A 19,262-nucleotide genomic window follows, 5' to 3' on the forward strand; every position below is an offset into this window, starting at 1 on the left:
AAAAAAAAAAAAAAAAAAAAAAAAAAAAAAAAAAAAAGACTGATAAATAGATTAAAAACCGGTTGTCTTGCTCCATACTACACGATATGTTAATGTTTAAAATGACAGTATAATTTACAATGTACCAATGGATCAAACAGCTATGTGAAGGTGTCACCCCATTTCACAGGAGACTATTGACAAGGCCCTGGGAAATTGAAAAAAAAAAAAGTATGACTCTTGAGGATTTGGAGTCAGGAACATCCCAATTTCACCCAATCCCTCCAGGTAGGTACATGACAGCTCTTATGAAAATCCCAAAGTTCTAAGTGATGTTGAGCAACAGACTCCAGTGTTTGAGTATATGTCCAGAAGAGCAACACACTCTTAAAGAATGCAGAGAAGATGCAAAGCTCTCTTACAAGCCAGCAAGATTATTAAACAGCTATAGTAACAGAGATACAGGATTTAATGAGTTACCATAGTCCACAGGGAATACATCCCAAGACCATGTAGATGACTGACATCTGAAACCAACTAGGCTTCAACACTAACTATACTGTTTTCTCTATAATATCTACTTACGATAATGTTTCAATGCATAAGCTAGGCACAGTAAGAGCTTAACAGCAACATGTAGAGCAATTACATAAAAACAGACTATAAGGACAATTCTTAAATATGGATTTTCCAGCCGGGCGGTGGTGGTGCACACCTTTAATCCCAGCACTTGGGAGGCAGAGGCAGGTGAATTTCTGAGTTTGAGGCCAGCCTGGTCTACAGAGTGAGTTCCAAGACAACCAGGGCTACACAGAGAAACTCTGTCTCAAAGAAAAAAAATTTGGCTTTTCCCCAGTGTATTTTGTTTTATTTTCTTGCTTGAAGGAACACCTTACAGGTTTTTTTTCTTATTTGATTGAGTCTGTGTCTGTTGTATTAGAGAGGGTTACTTCAACACAAGGACAGTGATACAGAACAGTTGTGCCAAAAAAGAGATGCTCCTAAGTGACTGGTGGGCAGGTAGAGGCAGCACATACAGTGTGGATGCATTGGACTAGAAGGATGGATTGGGACAGTGAGAGATTTTACCATGATCCGTGTGCTATAAACTGTATGAATCATTTATTTCTGGAATTTCTCATTTAATACTTTCAGACAAGGTTGTCAAAAAGCAATTGAATCCATAGAAAGGAGAGTATTATAGAGACAAATTAATCAATACAGCCAAAGACAAGGCTGGGAAATAACCACACAGCCGAGTAGAAACCAGACTTGTGGTAGGAGCATGGCAAACCACAAGAAAAGTGGCTGGCAGTTCCAAATGGTTCTGGGACATCTGGTTATCAGAATGGGAGAAAAGTAAGATTCACACCTCATTTCCAAGAGGAATACAATTTTTTGAGTATAGCTGGGCTCAATGGTGCATGCCTGTGGTTCCAGGCACTCCTCCAGATGTTGACTGAGGGTCTCTTAAATCCAGACACTTAAGACCACAAACACACCTTTAATGTGTCCTGACAGTATGAAGAAATGTCTTAAATAAGACACATAGATCATCACATGTAGTCATATTAGAATTGAGAAATTCTGTGCACTAGAGGGCAATTTTTTAAAGTAAAGAAAGACAGAGCCAGCAAGACAGCTCAGGAGTTTGAGGTGTCTACCACCAGGCCTGACCCCTGGGTTCGATCCCAGAATGCCTGTGGTAAGAGAGAACAGGCACCTACAAGATGTCATCTGACCTCTACACACCTGCTGTGGTACACACACAGAAAAGAGGTGGGGGAGGGAGAGGGAGAGAGAGAGAGAGAGAGAGAGAGAGAGAGAGAGAGAGAGAGAGAGAGAGAGAGAGAGAGAGAGAGAGAGAGAGAGAGAGGGAGAGAGAAAGAGAGAGGGAGGGAGGGAGGGAGAGGGAGAAGGAGAGAGAATAAATGAAATGTGAAAAAAAAGTTTTTAAGTAAAAAGACAAATCATGAGCTAAGAGGAGATATTATATTGGAGTACTCAATAACTGGAGTTTAATGTCAAGATCGAAAAGTAATTTGAAATACAAACAAGATATGAATGTCACTGGTGAAGAAAAGGAAATGTCAAACACTCAATGCTAAGTGACCAGATTAATGCCACATTTTATGCCTTGACATTGACAAAAATTAGGACATCTGATAATGTCAATACTGATTAGGATGGGGAATGACAGATCAGTCACATCATGCTGGCCGAGTGATAGGAGGGGAATGACCCAGTGAAGGATGATTAACTGTACAGCGCTGACAGTTTGTAACCCAAGCACTGGCCTCAGAGCCACGCTCACTCATGACTGCTGTTTCCAGGCTGCAGGAAGAGACCAGCCAAGGGGCAGAGCCGTATTTCTTTTTATTTTTATTTATTTTTTCTTTTTGTTTGTTTGTTTTTCTAGACAGGGTTTCTCTTTATAGCCCTAGCTGTCCTGGAACTCACTCTGTAGACCAGGCTGGCCTCGAACTAAGAAATCTGCCTGCCTCTGCCTCCCAAGTACTGGGATTAAAGGCATGTGCCACCACCACCTGGCTGTATTTCTTTTAAAGGGAAACTAAGCAGGAGAGTACTTCATTCACAGTTAAGTGTTGTTTGGTCGGCGTCATCATCGCCGTCGTGTTTTCTGGTGTCCTGGAACAGTGTTTCCACCGATCTGCAATATAAACTGTACCTTTTGAGACTGGGTGTTCTAAACGTTAAAAACCTCTCATGCAAGTGTTGATAACCATATCATAGAGTTAGCAATGTCGTGTTAAAGACACCAGATGTCCATCAACAAGAGAATGGATCAGTACACAATAGTTTGCCTTCACAATGAAATGCCAGGTGTTCAACATGAATTACCTACGGGTCTGTGTAATAGTATAGATAAATCTTCCAAACAATGTTGATTAAAGCTAGTCCGGGGAACTGCAAATATTATAATTTTTTTTTAAAGCTATATTAGGGGTTGGAGAGAAGGCTCAGTCAGTAAGGCATATCACCACTCAAGGGTGAGGACTCGAGTTAGATCCCTGGAACTTAAGTGGAGTGGCATCTAACTACAGTCTCAGCATTGAGAAGGTGGAGAGTTAGGAGGATGGCTGGAATTCGCTGGCTAGTCCGCCAGCCAGAGTCAGACTCTGTCAGCTCCAGGCTCCGTGAGAGGCCCTGTCTCAAAAGATAAAGTACAGAGTGTTTGAGGGAGACATCTGAAGTTGACCTTGTGGCTCCACATGCAAGAGCTGTGTCTGCTCAGACACACATGCACAGAATCACACTAAGCAATGTTACTGGATATCTAGGTCAAGCATAGTTTTAAGAAGAGCAAGGTGCATGTTCACACAGCAGAGGAGTATTCGACGCCTACAGGACTCTGGCTGGGAGTGGTTCTGGATGAAGCTCTGCTGCCCCCTGGTGTCTGATTGGTGCATGGCAGTAGGGTCGCTTGTTAGAATGAGCATGGGTCCGGCCATTCTAGACAGGTTCAGGCTACCGCCAGGCTTACCCTGGATGGAGAAGATTAAGCAGCTTTGGACGCTCCTGATTTGTGTTCTTCTCCCTTCTCATTCTGTACTACTCTTCTGAGTCTGAGAGTGACAAGTGTAACATGTCCCTGGGTGGAGCCAAACCAACTCTATCGTTGCCCATGTGTCCCATTGGAGTCCCCCATCTCATCACCGAGAATGGATGAGATCCAAGTAGAGCGCTTAGTGACTTCCGTGCTCAGAAACCTCTGTCCAGATTACCTTTACATAGTTATCACCTTCAGCAGATGGGGCCTCTAGGGGAAGCTGAGAAAACAGGAAACAACATGAAAGACACTTAAGGTCAGATGTGGGTGTCAGGGTTCGCAATAGTGTTTGAGGATCAGAAAGTGTCCTCTACTCATCGCCTCATAGAAACACTTCCTAGGGGCTTGGAGAGATGGCTCAGTGCTTAAGAATGCTTACTGCTCTTCCAGAGGACTCCGGTTTGGTTCTCAGCATCCGTATCAGATAGCTCTCAACCACCTGTAACTCCAGCTCCAAGAAATGTGTTGACCTGGATCTTCTGGCATCCATGGACACCTGCACACATGCATACATGGACACACACTCACACATACAATATAAACATATCTTAAAAAGACTTCCTGGTGGGCTGGACCCAGGGCCCCACATCTTAATGAGGCAGAGGTGGCCCGGAAGGAGGACACTGGTGAGACATCTCCAAAGCCCTTGGGAAGTCAAGCTTTCTTCTGCCCAGAAGCCTCACGATAATGAGTTCCTGAGCCATCTTCTGACCTGGGCCCTGCCGCTCCCTCTGTGAAGGGCATTTACTATCAGCAAACTTCTGGTTCCAGGCCTGCAGTGTGGACCTAACACAGTGCCTGTTAAGTGTTCTGACTCATCTGGGTTAATAGAATTGGCCACACAGAGCTCTGAGAGTCTGATGAGAGCCTGATAAGGTGGCATCAGTCCTGGTGATTTGGAGTGGCCCTAGGTCACACAAGCTCCCCCGACAGCTCAGGCTGGGATGAGCTCCCATCAGGGTGTTGGCTTGCCAAGGAAAGTTTTCTGTCCCTGGAGTAATAATGTCTTCCTTCTTTACCCCCAGACACCATGGAGACGGTGCTGATCCTCTGCGGCTTGCTGGCCCCTGTGGTCCTGGCTAGTGGTAAGCGTCCTTTAGGGACTTGTGCCAAACTGGCAGACATAGCCCTTTCTGGTAGAAGGTTCTGGCCCTTTCAGACATTAGGGTTAAGAAATTTGAGGCAGCTTTACATCTGGTCAGGGGTTCTTACTGTCAGCAGAGGAAAACAGATCTTAGTTCAGGTGGCCCCTGCACGTCCCACTCCCACTGCTCCCCACAAGGGTGCCTTCTGCTAATCTCTCCAGGTATCTTGGGCTCCTATGGAACTGTAGCCTAGACTGTAATTAATCCATCCTGACTTGATAGGCACATCACGAGTCTCCCCTAACCGCTTGGCCTCAGTTTCCCCATTTGTCACTAGATGATAGTAGACCTGGCCTTTTGGAGTAAATGAATGACATGATGTGAGCTCAGGACCTCAAAGGCTTTGAGTCATACCTGCCCTAGGCGAGGACCCTACACCCAGCAAGCCCGTCCTCTATGATCTCCAGTATCTCTGCCTAGTGAGCCCCCTTCACAAGGATCCTTTTGTGGGGACCGGGGGTTATGGGGCAGGTGAGAGGTCACAGGAAGCATGGCTGTCTTCCATTTGACCTTGTCGTATCTTTCCCAGCAGCTGAGAAGGAGAAAGAAAAGGATCCTTTCTATTATGGTGAGTGAGGTCGGCAGCCCCAGGGTGTGGCCCCATCCCCAGGAGGGACAGGCGTGACCTCCTGGCCCTGCCCCTCGCCAACCTCTCACCTCTGGTCCCTTCGCAGACTACCAGACCCTGAGGATTGGGGGATTGGTGTTTGCTGTGGTCCTCTTCACCGTTGGGATACTTCTCATCCTAAGTGAGTCCGTCTCTTTTCTCTATGGCTACCAGACAGATGGGGACAATATCCAAGCCTACCATTTATTTCTTCTGTGGGAAAGGAGGAGGCACAGTCTTGCCTCTCCACAGTATCTCCAGGATCAATAGAGGGCTGGCCATTTAGTCAGTGCTCATTAAAAAAGGAAGGTGAGCCCAGAGGATGTAGATGAGAACAGACAGAGCTAAGAAGAACAGGCTGTATCCACAGGGCAGGGGTTTGGCATCCGAGGAGTCAAAGGCTGTTCTCGCCATGCTCCTAGGAATGTGTCCCTATGTGTTTCTCCTACACATGCTGTGGCGTTGAGTGTACTTTTGCTCATTGTATGAAAGGGCAAAGTTCGTCATAGTGGGAAGGCATAGCGGAGTAACTTAGTCCATAATAGCAGACGTGTGTGACTTGTTCACATTAAGACAGACCAGGAAGCAGAAAGCTCAGGATATAACCTCCTCTCTGGCTACCACCTCCAAGACCTGCCCCAACAACCCACTTTGGTTAGCTCAGCCCCACCTCCCACAAACAGCAGCCAATGAGGATCAGATCTCCAGACCCAACTGTCGTGGCTGGGGGTGGGGGATTGGGGGGGGGAGGAAGATTACCCAGGGTTGCTTTGGGCAGTAGTGCAGACGTCCACTGCCTGTGTCTGGCAGTGCCTTTAGCCTGTACAGACTCACAGTAGGTCTTCTGTGTCCAGGCCTGGAGCCTGACCTTGAGGTAACGCTGGGAGCGTGACCTTGGATGGTTTCTTTGTGTTTCAGGTCGCAGGTGCAAGTGCAGTTTCAATCAGAAACCCAGGTAAGGGTACTGGGGCTGTCGGGACAGGGTGAGGGCTGTGGAGGGAACCCCATGGGTGTTCATTTGCCTCAGAAAGAGAACGTGGGCGCTGGGGTATGAATCTGGGCGTTTCCAAGTGACTTTGGAACAAAGCAGGGGCAGTCTCAGATGTGAATTCCTGGGTAGGACTGTGCTGGAACCTTGTTTAGAGGCCCTGGAGAGAGCGAGGCTGGCTAGGAGAGGAGAAAAGGCAGAAGGCCGCTCTGAGGTGCAGGGCAGAGACATTGGGCCTGATTCTCATCTTTTCTTGAGGCTCTCTGCATTATGTCAATGCTTGGCCTCCTTCTACACTATGTAACTTATACCCCATTCATTAAAACAGCCATGGTGGCCATGGACCTCAGAAGCCAGAGCCAGTGGCAGGCACACCCAAACCCCGCCTCCGGGCAGACACTGAAGGGTACCCATAATTCTCTGGCTCTGTCCAGATCAGTCCAACTTCTCCAGTCACCTTACTCATCTCTGCTTGTCATAGGGCTCCAGGTGATGAAGAGGCCCAGGCGGAGAACCTCATCACTACAAACGGTAACTGCTGTAAAACAGTGCTGGGAGAGGCTCTTCCCATGGTCTTGGGGGAGGGGAGGGGCTGGGCCAGGTGCCATGAGCTGCTTTGGGGTTCAGCAGACGTGCCTCTGAGGTGCCAGGAAAGGGTTCTCAGTAAGTACTTATGTGATGTTAGCGCTTCATCCACACTAGACAGGTGGTAGTCATTGTATGCAGAGCACCTGTTTCCTGCCAGGCAGGCTCCATCTTTCCACGTGTGTTAAGCCCCATGAGGTAGCCATCATCACCTAAGTTCTTATAACCAGTGAACGTCAAGGATTGGCACCACATCTTGGTGATTCCAAATCCTAGTATCAGCCATAAGTGAGGGTTCAGCGTGAAGCATGGTGAGGGGCCTCACACAGCATCAATCTGCCTTCCCTTCCAGCTGCGGAGCCCCAGAAGGCAGAGAACTGAAGTGCAGCCTCCATCGAGAAGGTAGATGCTCTGTGCTTGGTTTCCCACTGTCTCACCTTGGCCTTCAATGAGTCTGGGCAGGGAATCATGCTGACTTCCTCATGGCACTCAATTTTTCTTAACAGTCTGCTCTTACGCGTCTCTCAGAGGTGGGGCAGAACAGTGGACTGCTCAGTCGCAGAGACACTGAGGGCTTTATTCAAACACAGCAAGCATAGGGAATCAGGGCTTACAACCAGCCTTGGGGTCAGGCTCATACAGTACTGCTTCAGCTACCACAAATACACACCACACACAAACACACAAACACACATACCATACACTATACACACACATCACACACACACCATATACACACACAGCACACACAAACACACACCATATACACATACAAATACACACATCATACACTATACACACAGCATACACACACCATACACACACACACCATATACACACACCACACACAAACACACACCATCCACACATACTACACACACACACACACTATATATATACACCAAACATACCACACATACACATACACCATAGATATATACACACACTAAACATACCATACATATACAAACACAGATATCACACACATACACCACACACACACACACACTCACACACTCACATACACACCATACATACATACACACATCAAACATACCACACATATACAAACACAGATATCGCACACATACACTACACCCACACCCACACACGTTTATTATGAAACTCTCCCGTATTCTACAGTTGTGAAAATAATATATGCCCCTCCTAGTGCCTGCACCTCCACTGCCCTCAACACTGGGGACCCACTGTGTGCTCACTTCTATTGCTCACTGTAGGGTGTACCAGAGAGTACATAGTGACTGAACAAAGCTTCCAGTCAGCAGGCCATATAGGAACCTTCTGGAGCTACCAGGAGAACCAGGACATGTAGAGCCGGCCCCATTTATAATGAGAATGATTGCAGTCAGAGAAGGCCATTCAGATCGTGTCCTGGTTCGGGTTACTGTGATAACACATGGTCAAAAACAAATCAAGGAGGAAAAGGTTATTTGCCCTAAGCCTCCATGTTGAATGAAGTCAGGACAGGAGCTTAAGCAGGGTAAGAACCTGGAAGCAGAAGCTGATGCAGAGGCCTTGGAGGAGAGCTGCTTACTGGCTTGCTCCTTATAGCTTGCTCAGCCTGCTATAAGAAAATAGAACGTAGGAGCCCCACTCTAGGTGGTGTCACCCACAATGAGCTGGGCGCTCCCCCATCAAACCCGGCTTAGGAAAATGCCTTACGGGTCTGCCAACAACCTGATCATAAGATCAGGAGGCATTTTCCCAATGGAGCCTCCCTCTTAGATGACTATAGCCTGTGTCAAGTTGACACAACACTACCCAGCACAGATAGTAAGTGGCAAGATGGGTCCTGAGTCCAGGTTTCTGTGGCTAGGGCCACCCAGAATACCTTCTCAACTGTGTCCTGGATGGCAAGCCATAGGCTATACAAAGGCAAGAAAGCCAGTTTATTGCCTCACTTCTCCAGATTCCACACAATAGGGTGTAAAAACCAAGTGCATAACTCTAGCTTTGGTTGTAAGTTAAAGGAAACCAGGCATAGTGGTGCATACCTATAAAGCCAGCCTGTGGGGGATAGATTACAGGTTCAAGGTCAACCCTGGCTAAGTGAGTTTGAGGTCAGCCTGGGCTACAATGGACCCTGTCTCAAAACCAAAGCCAACAAAAAGCCGTCTGATCATGGACACTAGCCTTTGCCGTGAAGCCAATACTGCCATGCACCTGTACAGTGTTTTAATGCCTGCACCTCCACACGACAGCCCCAGGCAGCAGAGCAGGGCTTGCTGCGTCCATCTTTGGAATGGATATCTTTAAGACAAGTGACCTGTTAAGCAGGGGTCAGTCAACAACTCCAGTCTAGAAGTCACACACACACATACACACACACACACACACACACACACACACACTCCTCCATCTGCCTTCCCTGCCTCTTGGCCTTGTCTGCTCTTCACTGGCCCTGGGGGGTTTTCAAGGTCATGCCATTGGAGGGATTTACAGGCAAAGGGACTATGCTGAAGATGGAGAGAGGATGAGATATGGGTACCAGAAAAGACCTGGAGTCGTCATGTGAATTCTCTGCCTCCACAGCCTCCAGAAGCCAAGGCCAGCTACCCGACGCCTCAGAGGCTGATGTTGAGGCTTGAGAAAACCGGCTACTTCATACCAGACCTTTCCCTAGGAGAAGCCAAGAACTTGTGTTCCCTGTGCCTCTCCCTGCCCCCACTAACCCCAGTCCTGTATTAATGATGCAACACTCACAGCCCTTCTCTTCTCACTGCAGCCGGGCTCTGGACCCAGTCTGTGCCGTGTCTGTGCGTGTCTGTGTGTGTCTGCTGACTGTGGTCGTTCGTGGATTTCATTTGTTTCTGTGAACCGTGTGCTTCCTCTCCCAAGCTGCTGTTGGCTCCTTGTGCCCCCTGCTGTGACCTCCATCTCCTCTTGCTCTCTGGAGTCTGCTCTGTCCCTGAGGAGCCCTAGTCCCAGTCTCTGGGTTCAGGCTTTAGGGAGAGTTAGTTGTACCCAGGGTAGGAGTCCCCTGAGGTCCTGGGGCTGAGAAAGTTCGTACCATCTTCATTGCTGTTCTTTGTGGACTCTCAGAAGAAACTTGCTTCAGATTCCACCAGTTTAGAAGGTCTGTTTGCAGCAGAGATTCAGATTGTCCTGTGGCAGGCTCTGCATCTCCAGGGCTCCTTCTCCTTTTAGGGTGTCCACTGCAGAGTCCCAGTCTGCCCCATCCTTTACGGAACACCCAGGAATTCTTGCCTCTGGGGAACGAGCTCCTCACTTAATCTTCTGAGCAATAACCCTGCAGGCTCTGGAGCCCCTCTGCCTTCACCCACCTTCCCTGCTTCTGAGACTTCAATCTCTAGCCCAATTCACCTGACCAGAGGACTCCTTCCTTCTCTGAAGCTGGTCTCTGGCAGGAGATAGCCAGAGTGTGAGGGTGGCTCTGTCTCTCTGCCTTGTGGTGTGGATCTGGCAGACTTTGCGGTTTCTTATCCCTGCCTGTAAGGGGTCAGAGTGGAAACGGGTGGAAGGGTGCAGGGGCAACAGGGCTGCCGGTCAGAGAGCAACAGGAGGGTATGCACAGCCTGGATGCAAATGCCGGAAGTCAAAGGTCATCAGAATGGAAACTCACACCAGAGCCTGCCCCACCTGCCTGTTGTGTTCCCTTGGAAACTAACCAAGCCACACTGTGTACTGGGACTGCTGATCTCTGTCTTGTGATCTGTCCTCTGACAACAGAAAAATAAATAAATAAATAAAAGACAGCATTGTTTCCTAGTGGCTCTGAGTGACTTTTCTTCGGAGAGTCTGAGGGTTTGTAGGGCCCGGGGAACGTAAAGGACAAGAGAGCCTGTCCCCAGTCAGAGGGAGAAAGTCAAGACTGAAGGATGCTAGGGAGGTGGCAGGCAGTTTAGGCCTCTTTTGAGGGGGGCTTCTAGAGCCCAGCTTTGGGTCTCCTCTCCCCCTCCCCGTTTCTCTCATTCCTTGGTTCCCTTTTTACAGGTCCCTGGTCTCAGGCTCTCCTCACCGCAGGACAACTTGGAGGCAAAAGAGCCTCAGGAGGTTAGTGATGGTGACAGTAATAGACATTACCATCCCATGGAGGTTGGTTGGCCAAATAAACACAGCTGCAGGCAGGTTCCTTTTGAGGGTAGCGGCCCACCCCTGTGCACAGCCCTGCCGCCAGCTTCCTGTGTGTCTTGGGTGAGACTCAGCTCCTAGAGAGTGAGGAATAAACCTTGTTCTAACCCAGGAATGCCCAGACTATCTTAGGGTCTCAATAGAACCTCAGTAGCCACCATGAGGATTCTAAGTTGCTTCCAGCCACAGAGCTGAACCACACAGGCCCGAGGGAGCACCGGACTCCATGTTCTTGGAGTATCCGTGTAGCTATCCCAAGACCTGCTTGGTCTATTTCCCTCTTACCTTTATACTTGGTGTGTCTTGCTTCTTAGGCTCTGAAAAGATGGGGTCTTAAGCAGGGAACAAATTCAATATTGTCAAGCCAGGGATGGCAGGGGTTAAAATATCCCTGGTCACATAAGCACTTGTTAATGAAGCAGATGAGCTCTGTTCACGGCACACACAGGCATCAGGGAGTTCATGCCTCGAAGGTGACTGAGACCCTGAGAGGCCTCAGACACACAAAGGATTGTGGGTTACTGTGCCAGCCATTACTAAACGCATTACCAAAGCACTGAACTCTAAAGAAGTCCGATGAGAAGTCTGACCTTCCTCCATCATACCAATGAAAGGGGGTACTGTTATTTTACTATGTGTCTAACACAGTACCCATGGCTTTGCAAGGAGTCTAGAAGCACTCACTTAGTTTGCCTGAGAACCTGGCTTTATCCTGAGATAGCAGGATAGTCTTGTTTTACAAATTCTCTCTGACACCCGTCAAGGCTAGTCCAGGCCACGGCAGCTGCAAGGGAGTTGGGGTGGACCCAGACAGTGTTTCCAGGGCCATGTATACACCACACAGCTGGTGTCAGGTAAAGGGTGGGGTACAGCTCATGGCTCCTGCAATCTTGTCTGCTCCATTCCCTCCATTCCCTTTTAGGATATGACCTAGCTAGCATGCACCCCAGTCTGTGCTCTGAGGGAGTTCATATGAGTGGCCAGTGGTGTGGAAACCAGACCCAGAGCTGGATGGAAAGCCTGAGCGTCAAACCATACAGAAAGACATCTACTAAGCTGTTGCCAGATGTGCGGTGTGGGGCTTCTTCTCGTGGGCCCACCTCCCACACTCACATCAACACTGCAAGGTCACGAGGGTGGGCAGCGCCAGCAGCTCAGCCCTTGATACCCGATGTTCCTTTCCACTTCTCATTTGTTTAGTTTTTGTTTTTCCTTTGAGACAGGGTCTTAAATAGCCCAGGTTTGCCTCAAATGAACAAACAAACATACAGCCAAGGATGACCTTAACTTCTGGACATCCCGACTCCATCTCCTAAGTTGGGGTTACAGATGTGCAGAGCCACAGCTGGTTTTAGGGGTGCTGGTGTTTGTGCTTGCTGTGTGAGCTCTTTGCTGACTGAGGTACCGCCCCATTCACTGAGATTTGGTTTAATGTGGCAACTTTACTTGACTGGATGACAAAGCTACTGTACTATAAAGGGACAGTGAGTCGCTTGTTCTCAGTGACCTTGAGGGTTCTTCATGTTTGACCCCCAGAACTTTCTATCTCACATGAGTTTGACCCCCAAAGATGTTCCAATCTCTTTGAGAGCTGCTGCTGCTCATTCTTAACGTCACCAATCTGTCTCTGCGCCCCCAAACGCTGTGGGCCTCAGCCTCTGAGGTGTTCTGTTTGTTCATTTTTTTTTCCTTACGGGCTGTAGGTCAAAACTGGCCAAGCTATTGTTGGAAGAGGAGCCGAGGCAGAGAGCAAAACACAATGCTAGCAGAAGCGGGAAGGGCATGCCAGGCTGAAGCATGACCCAAGGTCAAGGGGCTTTGCACCCCCCCCCCCCACACACACACACTCTGAGAGGCAGGGCTCTGCCTTCCTAAGGGTAGAGGGCTGGCAGGGGAGGAGAATTCTCCAGCTCAGTCTGGTTCTCACCTTGTCCCTGGCTGCTCTGCACCCCCTCCCCCAGAGGCCCCAGGGAGAGCAAGAAAGGTCGGGTGTGTTTGCCCAAGCCAGGGGGAGGAGCTCTGAAAATACCTGTCTTCAGGCCATGAAGAGGAGGGAATGGCTCCCTTTTGCCATTTGTGTGATTCATTGCTGTCACCCCTAAGCTCCTGGTTGGCAGAATCAACCAGTTCAAGCCAACCACCTGCTGATTTTCTGGAGCCAGCCCCAGCTCCACAGCCTTGAGCAACAAGAGGTCTCCTGCCAAGAGGTGATGCTGTCTTTAATGTCCTGAAGGATACTGGGCAGAAGGAGTGGATCTTTCTGAAGCAGCCCCTGCCTCAGAGCCTGGGCCCTTCTTCTCTCCAACTGCATGACTTCAGCTCCCACCTCTCTGTCACTTTTCTTCTTGCACTATAAAGTCCTTGGGGGTGGGTTAGGCCTCCTGCAACCTGTGTGACTCTGGGAAAGCCACCAAAGCCAGAGTATCCTCTACTATACACTACACTATACAGTGTGTACCCTATATTATACAGTGTATATACTATTCAAGTAATGTATTACTACTTCCCTGAGTGAGAGTGATATTTTTAGAGATAAAAACACATTGGCATTTCTTCAGGAAGATAACATGGAACTGGTACTAGCATCACTAAGCATTCAAGAACTGCCTCCTTATCGATAGCAAGGGTCCCTTAGACATGGGCTCCAGCCCTGACTTATACACATATTGCCCACAGTCCCCACTTGTTGTGAAATAGTGGTACCCAAGCATACTTGTGATGTTAGGAAAAGGAAAGCAGATCCTTGGAAATCTCCAGCTCCATGAAATCAGTAGAGTGATTGCCAGGTGGGGAGAGCTTGACCCAGCCTCAGTGACTGACGGATGGTTCAGTGAGTGGATATGGTGATGTGTGTATGCACACAGGCCAGGCCAGGATGGTCCCAGACCACATGAAAGCCACAGAAGCCTATCTCAGGACTCTAGAGGTCATAGAGGGAAAAGTATGATTTGTTTCCTGGGGTTTCTCCAAAGGTAGTGGCCACAAGGAGCCAGTAGAAATACCTCTGCTCCAGGTCAAGGCCAGGTGTGAGTTCTGAGAAAATCAAGAAGGCATTTCTCTCCAGGGTGTTCTCTGTGTAGGAGGCTGGACTAATGAATGGGCTTGTCCTTGCTGTAACATGGTGACCTTGACTCTCAGAGGACATTGCCCTTTGGCAACTCCCAGGAACCCTGTGCCCCACTGCTTGGGCCATCTTGAAGCCAACATTTTAAGGACTGGATCCTATGGGGCCCACCTCCTCCAAGCCCTTGCCTTATAAGACCCCAGTGACCTGGCACTTGTAGTCACAGCAGGAGACAGGAGCTGGCATTCCTCCGGGTTTGGGACCTCTAGCTGGCACAGATGGAGACTACGAGGAACAGCCACATCTCCTACTCTGCATCCCTGGGCCTGAGCTCGGAGTCAGGGCTTTCTCTGGGCTTTAGATTTCTGCTCTTTTGAAGCTCCTTTGAGCTATGAATCAACACAAAGGAAGTGATGCTGGAGCCTGAAGTTCGATGCTATGGATTCTGGCTGGAAACCTCACAAAACCCTGGGCTGCTGGGCTAGAGAGTCTTGTTGTGGGAAGGCTGGTGGTGAAGACTTCTACTCCAGTCCTTCCTGTGGGAATTAGGGGCACAAGGGTCAGCTGGATGTCTCAACCTGTGACTTCACTACTACCCAATGCAATGGGGACTGTCCACATGGCTGCCATGAGTCTTAAGACAAGCCTATCTGAATGATGTGGGGAAAATGAGGCATAGTTGCTGAGGTCCCTGTCCCTGTGGGCATGACAAGGATGAAAGGGGGACCTCTCCCCCTCCCAGCTCCCAAAGACTGCTTTGGTCTCTGAGCCTTAGAGGACACAGCTAGACACCCTCTGGGGCTCCACCCTGAAGAAACCCAGTCAAGGAAGGAAAACTGGAGGCTCCTGGCTCATCCCATTCTTTTAAAAATCAAGAGGATAGCATTTTCATGGCTGCTAGGCCCTGGCATTACAGGGAAGACACCAAGAAGTAGAATGGAGGCCGAGAGACTGATAAGAAGAGCATGGTACCTGCTGTTTCTCCTAGGGAAGAATGGACATTTGGGGCCAGTGGTGGTGATGTCTGGTGGAGATCCAGCTGGAGCACTGGGACAGGAGACAACTGTTAGGGTCGCTTCAGTAGAAGTCAAGGAGACTCCTGAGCCATGTAGAGGGGTGTGGTGAGCACATTTATCTCCTGGAGAAGCCAGGCCAGCTTAGGGTAGGGAGTGCTACTATGATTGTTAAAACCTTCTTTGGGCAAGCACTTCTTCTAAAGACCTCGTCCTGCATCAAGCCTCTGAGGTACGTGTCACTATGCACTTTAGATGGCAGGATACAGAGAGGCATCCTTCTCTGGGTTCACTGGCTCAGAAGGGCAAGGTCAGTTTACAGAAGGTTTTATACTGATGTGGTCTGGCCTTAAGGGGATGTGCACACAGACGTGGGAGGGGATTCTTCTGCAGTTGCTCTCAGGGTAGCAGGAGACAGGGTTCCTTTTCAGGACAATAGGATGTCTCAGGGAGGACTCCTTGTCCCCAGCACTGGTTAAACCCTGCTGATGGTCTTGAGTGGCTGGGATATGGCATAGAAGTTGTCTGAGGATGAACTTAGAGTCAGGTGAGCCAGGCAAGACCTCAGCAGCATTCATTCAGCTTTCAGGGCTGGGAATCGGGGATGTGGGTGGGTATGGAAATGAGTGTGTGCACGGGTGTGGCGCTATGGGGTGATAGAGGAGTCTGAAGGCAAGGGTACTAAGTGCTTACTGTCTCTAGAGCATACTAGGCCCAGTTACCTGCGACATGCAGGCTGGAGAGAAGGTGACCTTAGGCAAGCTCTGAGGCTGAGTTGCTGGCAAATTGCTGCCACCTCTGTTGGCTGTGTAAGAATTTAGGAAGGGTACCTAGAAGGGTCTCTAAGTGAAGCCCAGGAGGAAAAACCTGAGGGCAGAGGGAACATCTAGAGGTTGGGTACTCGAAACCCATCTCTGTTAAGATGCTGAAGTAGGAGTGATCCCTGGAAGATCAGAGACCCACTGGAATAGACAGAAAAGTTGGGGACAGGGTCAGAGAGGCCACTAGGATTGGATTAAGAAGGAACACAAAACAGAGAGCCAGCAAGAGGGCAAGCAAAGGCACTTACCACAAAGCCTGGCAATGTGAACTCAATCTCTGGGTCCTACGAATTGTCTTCTGGTCTCCAGACATTCACATGGCCTGTGAAGGCTCTCATACACACAATAAATAAGTAAATACATAAACAGAACAAGAAGGTTTACAAAGGGACACAGAAAAGACCGGGGCTTAGAGGCAGTATTCAGAGGACCTTGAGCAGGAGAGTGAAGGTTTTACAAGTGAAGGGCTGGACAGGGGCACAGGGTGTCTGTTAAGCAACTGGATGACTTCTTTCACTGCCCTAAAGTTGGGAAGGAGGAATTTGTGGTGGGCTTGAGGAGAGGTGGGAGTCCTATTGAGGTCTACAGAGACCATTGATGCTGCCTGAACTTCCCCAGTGCCTGGCTTGGGGAATTTCCACTCAGGGCTCCAGGCTACTTGAAAGTTAGGATTTCCACTTGGGGACACGTGACAGGGTCACTGGATGGAGTTGCCCTTCACCTCACAGGTGGCTGGGCTGGAGGGCGGGGCCTTGGCAGCTCAGAGCCCTAAGACAAACCTCAGCCTAAACAGAGAACCTCGCTAGGAAGTCAGGCCAACATTTCTGAATGCCTCCATCTCCCTGGGGGTGTCATTAGTCCCCCTCTTAGGGTTCTGTTGTGAGGGACAAGAAGGCAAGTTGTCAGGGTGACGAGACCCAGCATTACCCACTCTCTGCCGGTATCCCCCTGTGTTATGGCCACACTGGGATGACCTTGAGAGCCTGGAGGAGACGCTGTGGTCCAGTCTTAGTCAGCCAACAGAGACTTACTATGGTAGCCTTGCTCTGGGCCTGTCGCAAAGACTCCGGGAGGTACTGAGTCCTTCATTGTCTCCTTGCACCATTCTAGCTTGGGGACCTTTTGGCTGTTCCCCTGTCAGAAAGCTCAGCCCTTCTCAGAGGACCTCATTATGTGCCTGAACTGTTGCTGAGAGAGACCCGTAGGTGCATCCAGGCCGGTGTGACATCATAAATGACACATGCCCCCAGGGTTAGGTGGGGAGGAAGGACAGGCCACCATGGGAGCACTCTCAAACCAGCTGTGGCTCCAGCCACTGCTCAGAATAGTTCAGGAGGCTGGTCAGCTGCCTCAGGGCCAAGACCAGCAGAGACTAAGTCCCCATTGCATCTGGAGCAGTTTCCTGCCTGGTCTCAGGGGGTCTCTGGACTGCAGAATGGACCTAGGGGCAAGAGATATCAGAGGGGAGGGGCCCACTGGGTGGGAGGATGAAGAATCTCTTCAGTGAAGGCTGGGGACCCACACCTGCCTCTAAGCTGCCAGCCTGAAGCCCAAAGAAGTGGGGAGGGGGTGGCTCTGGTTCTGCCAGCTTCTACCCTAACCAGTGCCCGTCAGGGAACCCTCTTAGAGAACAAGGTGCTGAACACTGGCTGTAACAGCAGGGTCCCTGTTACAGTTTACTTTGCTGCTCAGAGTGTCCCTTCCTTCAGTGCCTGTGGAGGTCAGAGGCTGTTCCCTTGCCCTCACATGGGTCCCTTTGCTCCAACCAGCTCAGGCAGGTGCAGGGTGAGAGTTCCCTCACCAGCCCCTCCTCCTGCTTCATTGTTCCTGTCCCAGCTCTGCTCATCCGGTCTGAAAAGAGGAAGTGCCACTGTTCCCATCCAGGCCCCAGGCAAGGGCAGGCACTCCCTGACTCCTGTGTCCCTCAAACACCTCCAACAGCTCCTGCCATGGACAGGTGGTACCTGGGTGAGTCTCCCAAGCCTGGCCCTCCCTGCCCTGCCCAACTTGGATTCAGGGGACCACCCATGACTTTCAAATATATCTGCTGACTCCCCACAATTGTGGGAGAAACAGAAATGGGAGAGACAGAATGCCCTAATAAGGGCATCTCAATAGTGAGTCCTGGGCCTACTGAGAGGCTCAGGGCACCTCTGAGCCAGGGGCTGGGGAAATGGACTCTTTATTAGCCTCCTCATTCAGCCGTGTGCCCTTGCATCAGACTCCTGAGTCTGCACCTCAGATGAGACAGGGTGATGCTCGTTCTGTTCTTTCCTACTGAACCATGTGGCTGTGGAGGGGTGACTTCCCCAGTACCTAGAACAGAAAAGTAGTTGTCAATCTGCTTTTCCCAGGGCTTTGCCTACCTGTCTACCTACCTGTCTGCCCATCAATGCATCCATCCATCCATCCTTTTGTCTGTCTGTCTGTCTGCCTGCCCACCTGCCTGTCTGTCTGTCACATATCTTTCTAACTTGCTGCCTATTTTCATCTTTTGTTCTAGAAAGAATTCATAGGGGCTTACAAAGATAGTCTCCAAGGTAACACGGTAAGGGGTGGGGGTACTGCTGAATTCTGCAAAGCATGGCAGCAGATTCCGGCAGCCATTGTGCGACCTGGACCTTCCAGTTCTGCTCTCCCCTTTCTGTGTTTCAGGCTTCGTCTTCCCTGACTCTCAGTTTTTCAGGTCTCTGGTGGGCTATGGCACAAGCCCCTCTAGGTTTGGTTGGGGGAAGCAAATGTCCACGCACTAGTTTCTTCATCTGTCAAGTGGAACTACAGGAGATTAGATGGGGACCCTGAGTGCTGGGAGCCTGGCGTGTGGGTCCAGACTCTCACAGGGCGGGGCTGCTGTTTATCTGTGTGAATGAATGTGTGTTGCTGGGCTCCGGAAGCCCGAGAGAGCTTCCTGAGTGCTCTTAGGCTGCACAGCCAGGCTGGTCTCTCCTCTTACCACTTAGCAGGGAGTGGCTGGCTTTCTGATGGTACCAGTAAACAAAAGGCTAATGCCTGCCATTTTTCAAGCAATGCAGAAACAATGGTACCTGTTGTCATAGGCCATATTCTGAAATGCCTGTCTCAGTCCCCACAACTTCCCTGAGTCTCAGACCCTGACCACTGTATAGATGAAGAGACAGACACAATGGAGAGGTAAGCAAATCGCAAAGATCAAATCTCTAGGCAAGAGGTGAGTGCCAGTGTCCTGGCATTGGTTGAGGGGCACTCACAGATGGGGCCCTTCCCTAAGAAGGACTGACTGTACCAGGGGAGCAGATATCTTCTATCTATCTATCATCTATCACCTATCCATTCATAAATCTATTATAGATCTAGCTATCCTCTATGTAGCTTGTATGTATGCATGTATATATATATA

General features: G+C 49.6%; 2 protein-coding genes across 3 annotated transcripts in view; both read left to right on the top strand.

Moving 5' to 3' along the window:
- The window catches only part of Fxyd6 (FXYD domain containing ion transport regulator 6), a 25,332-nt gene extending 14,707 nt beyond the window's left edge, over positions 1-10,625 (top strand). The window contains exons 2-8 of one of the 2 annotated variants that reach the window (XM_031345838.1): positions 4,576-4,635; positions 5,225-5,263; positions 5,370-5,444; positions 6,221-6,257; positions 6,772-6,821; positions 7,228-7,277; positions 9,429-10,625. In XM_031345838.1, the coding sequence (XP_031201698.1) occupies positions 4,581-4,635; positions 5,225-5,263; positions 5,370-5,444; positions 6,221-6,257; positions 6,772-6,821; positions 7,228-7,256 (285 nt within the window). In that variant the 5' untranslated portion in view covers positions 4,576-4,580 and the 3' untranslated portion in view covers positions 7,257-7,277; positions 9,429-10,625. The remainder of the gene's footprint in view (positions 1-4,575; positions 4,636-5,224; positions 5,264-5,369; positions 5,445-6,220; positions 6,258-6,771; positions 6,822-7,227; positions 7,278-9,428) is intronic. The other variant, XM_031345837.1, reaches the window with a different exon arrangement.
- A 7,071-nt stretch (positions 10,626-17,696) lies between these two features.
- The window catches only part of Fxyd2 (FXYD domain containing ion transport regulator 2), a 7,148-nt gene continuing 5,582 nt past the window's right edge, over positions 17,697-19,262 (top strand). The window contains exon 1 of the mRNA XM_031345841.1: positions 17,697-17,854. Coding sequence (XP_031201701.1) covers positions 17,836-17,854 — 19 coding nt within the window. The 5' untranslated portion in view covers positions 17,697-17,835. The remainder of the gene's footprint in view (positions 17,855-19,262) is intronic.

Source organism: Mastomys coucha, unplaced genomic scaffold (assembly GCF_008632895.1).
Source record: "Mastomys coucha isolate ucsf_1 unplaced genomic scaffold, UCSF_Mcou_1 pScaffold23, whole genome shotgun sequence".
Lineage (NCBI taxonomy): Eukaryota > Metazoa > Chordata > Mammalia > Rodentia > Muridae > Mastomys > Mastomys coucha.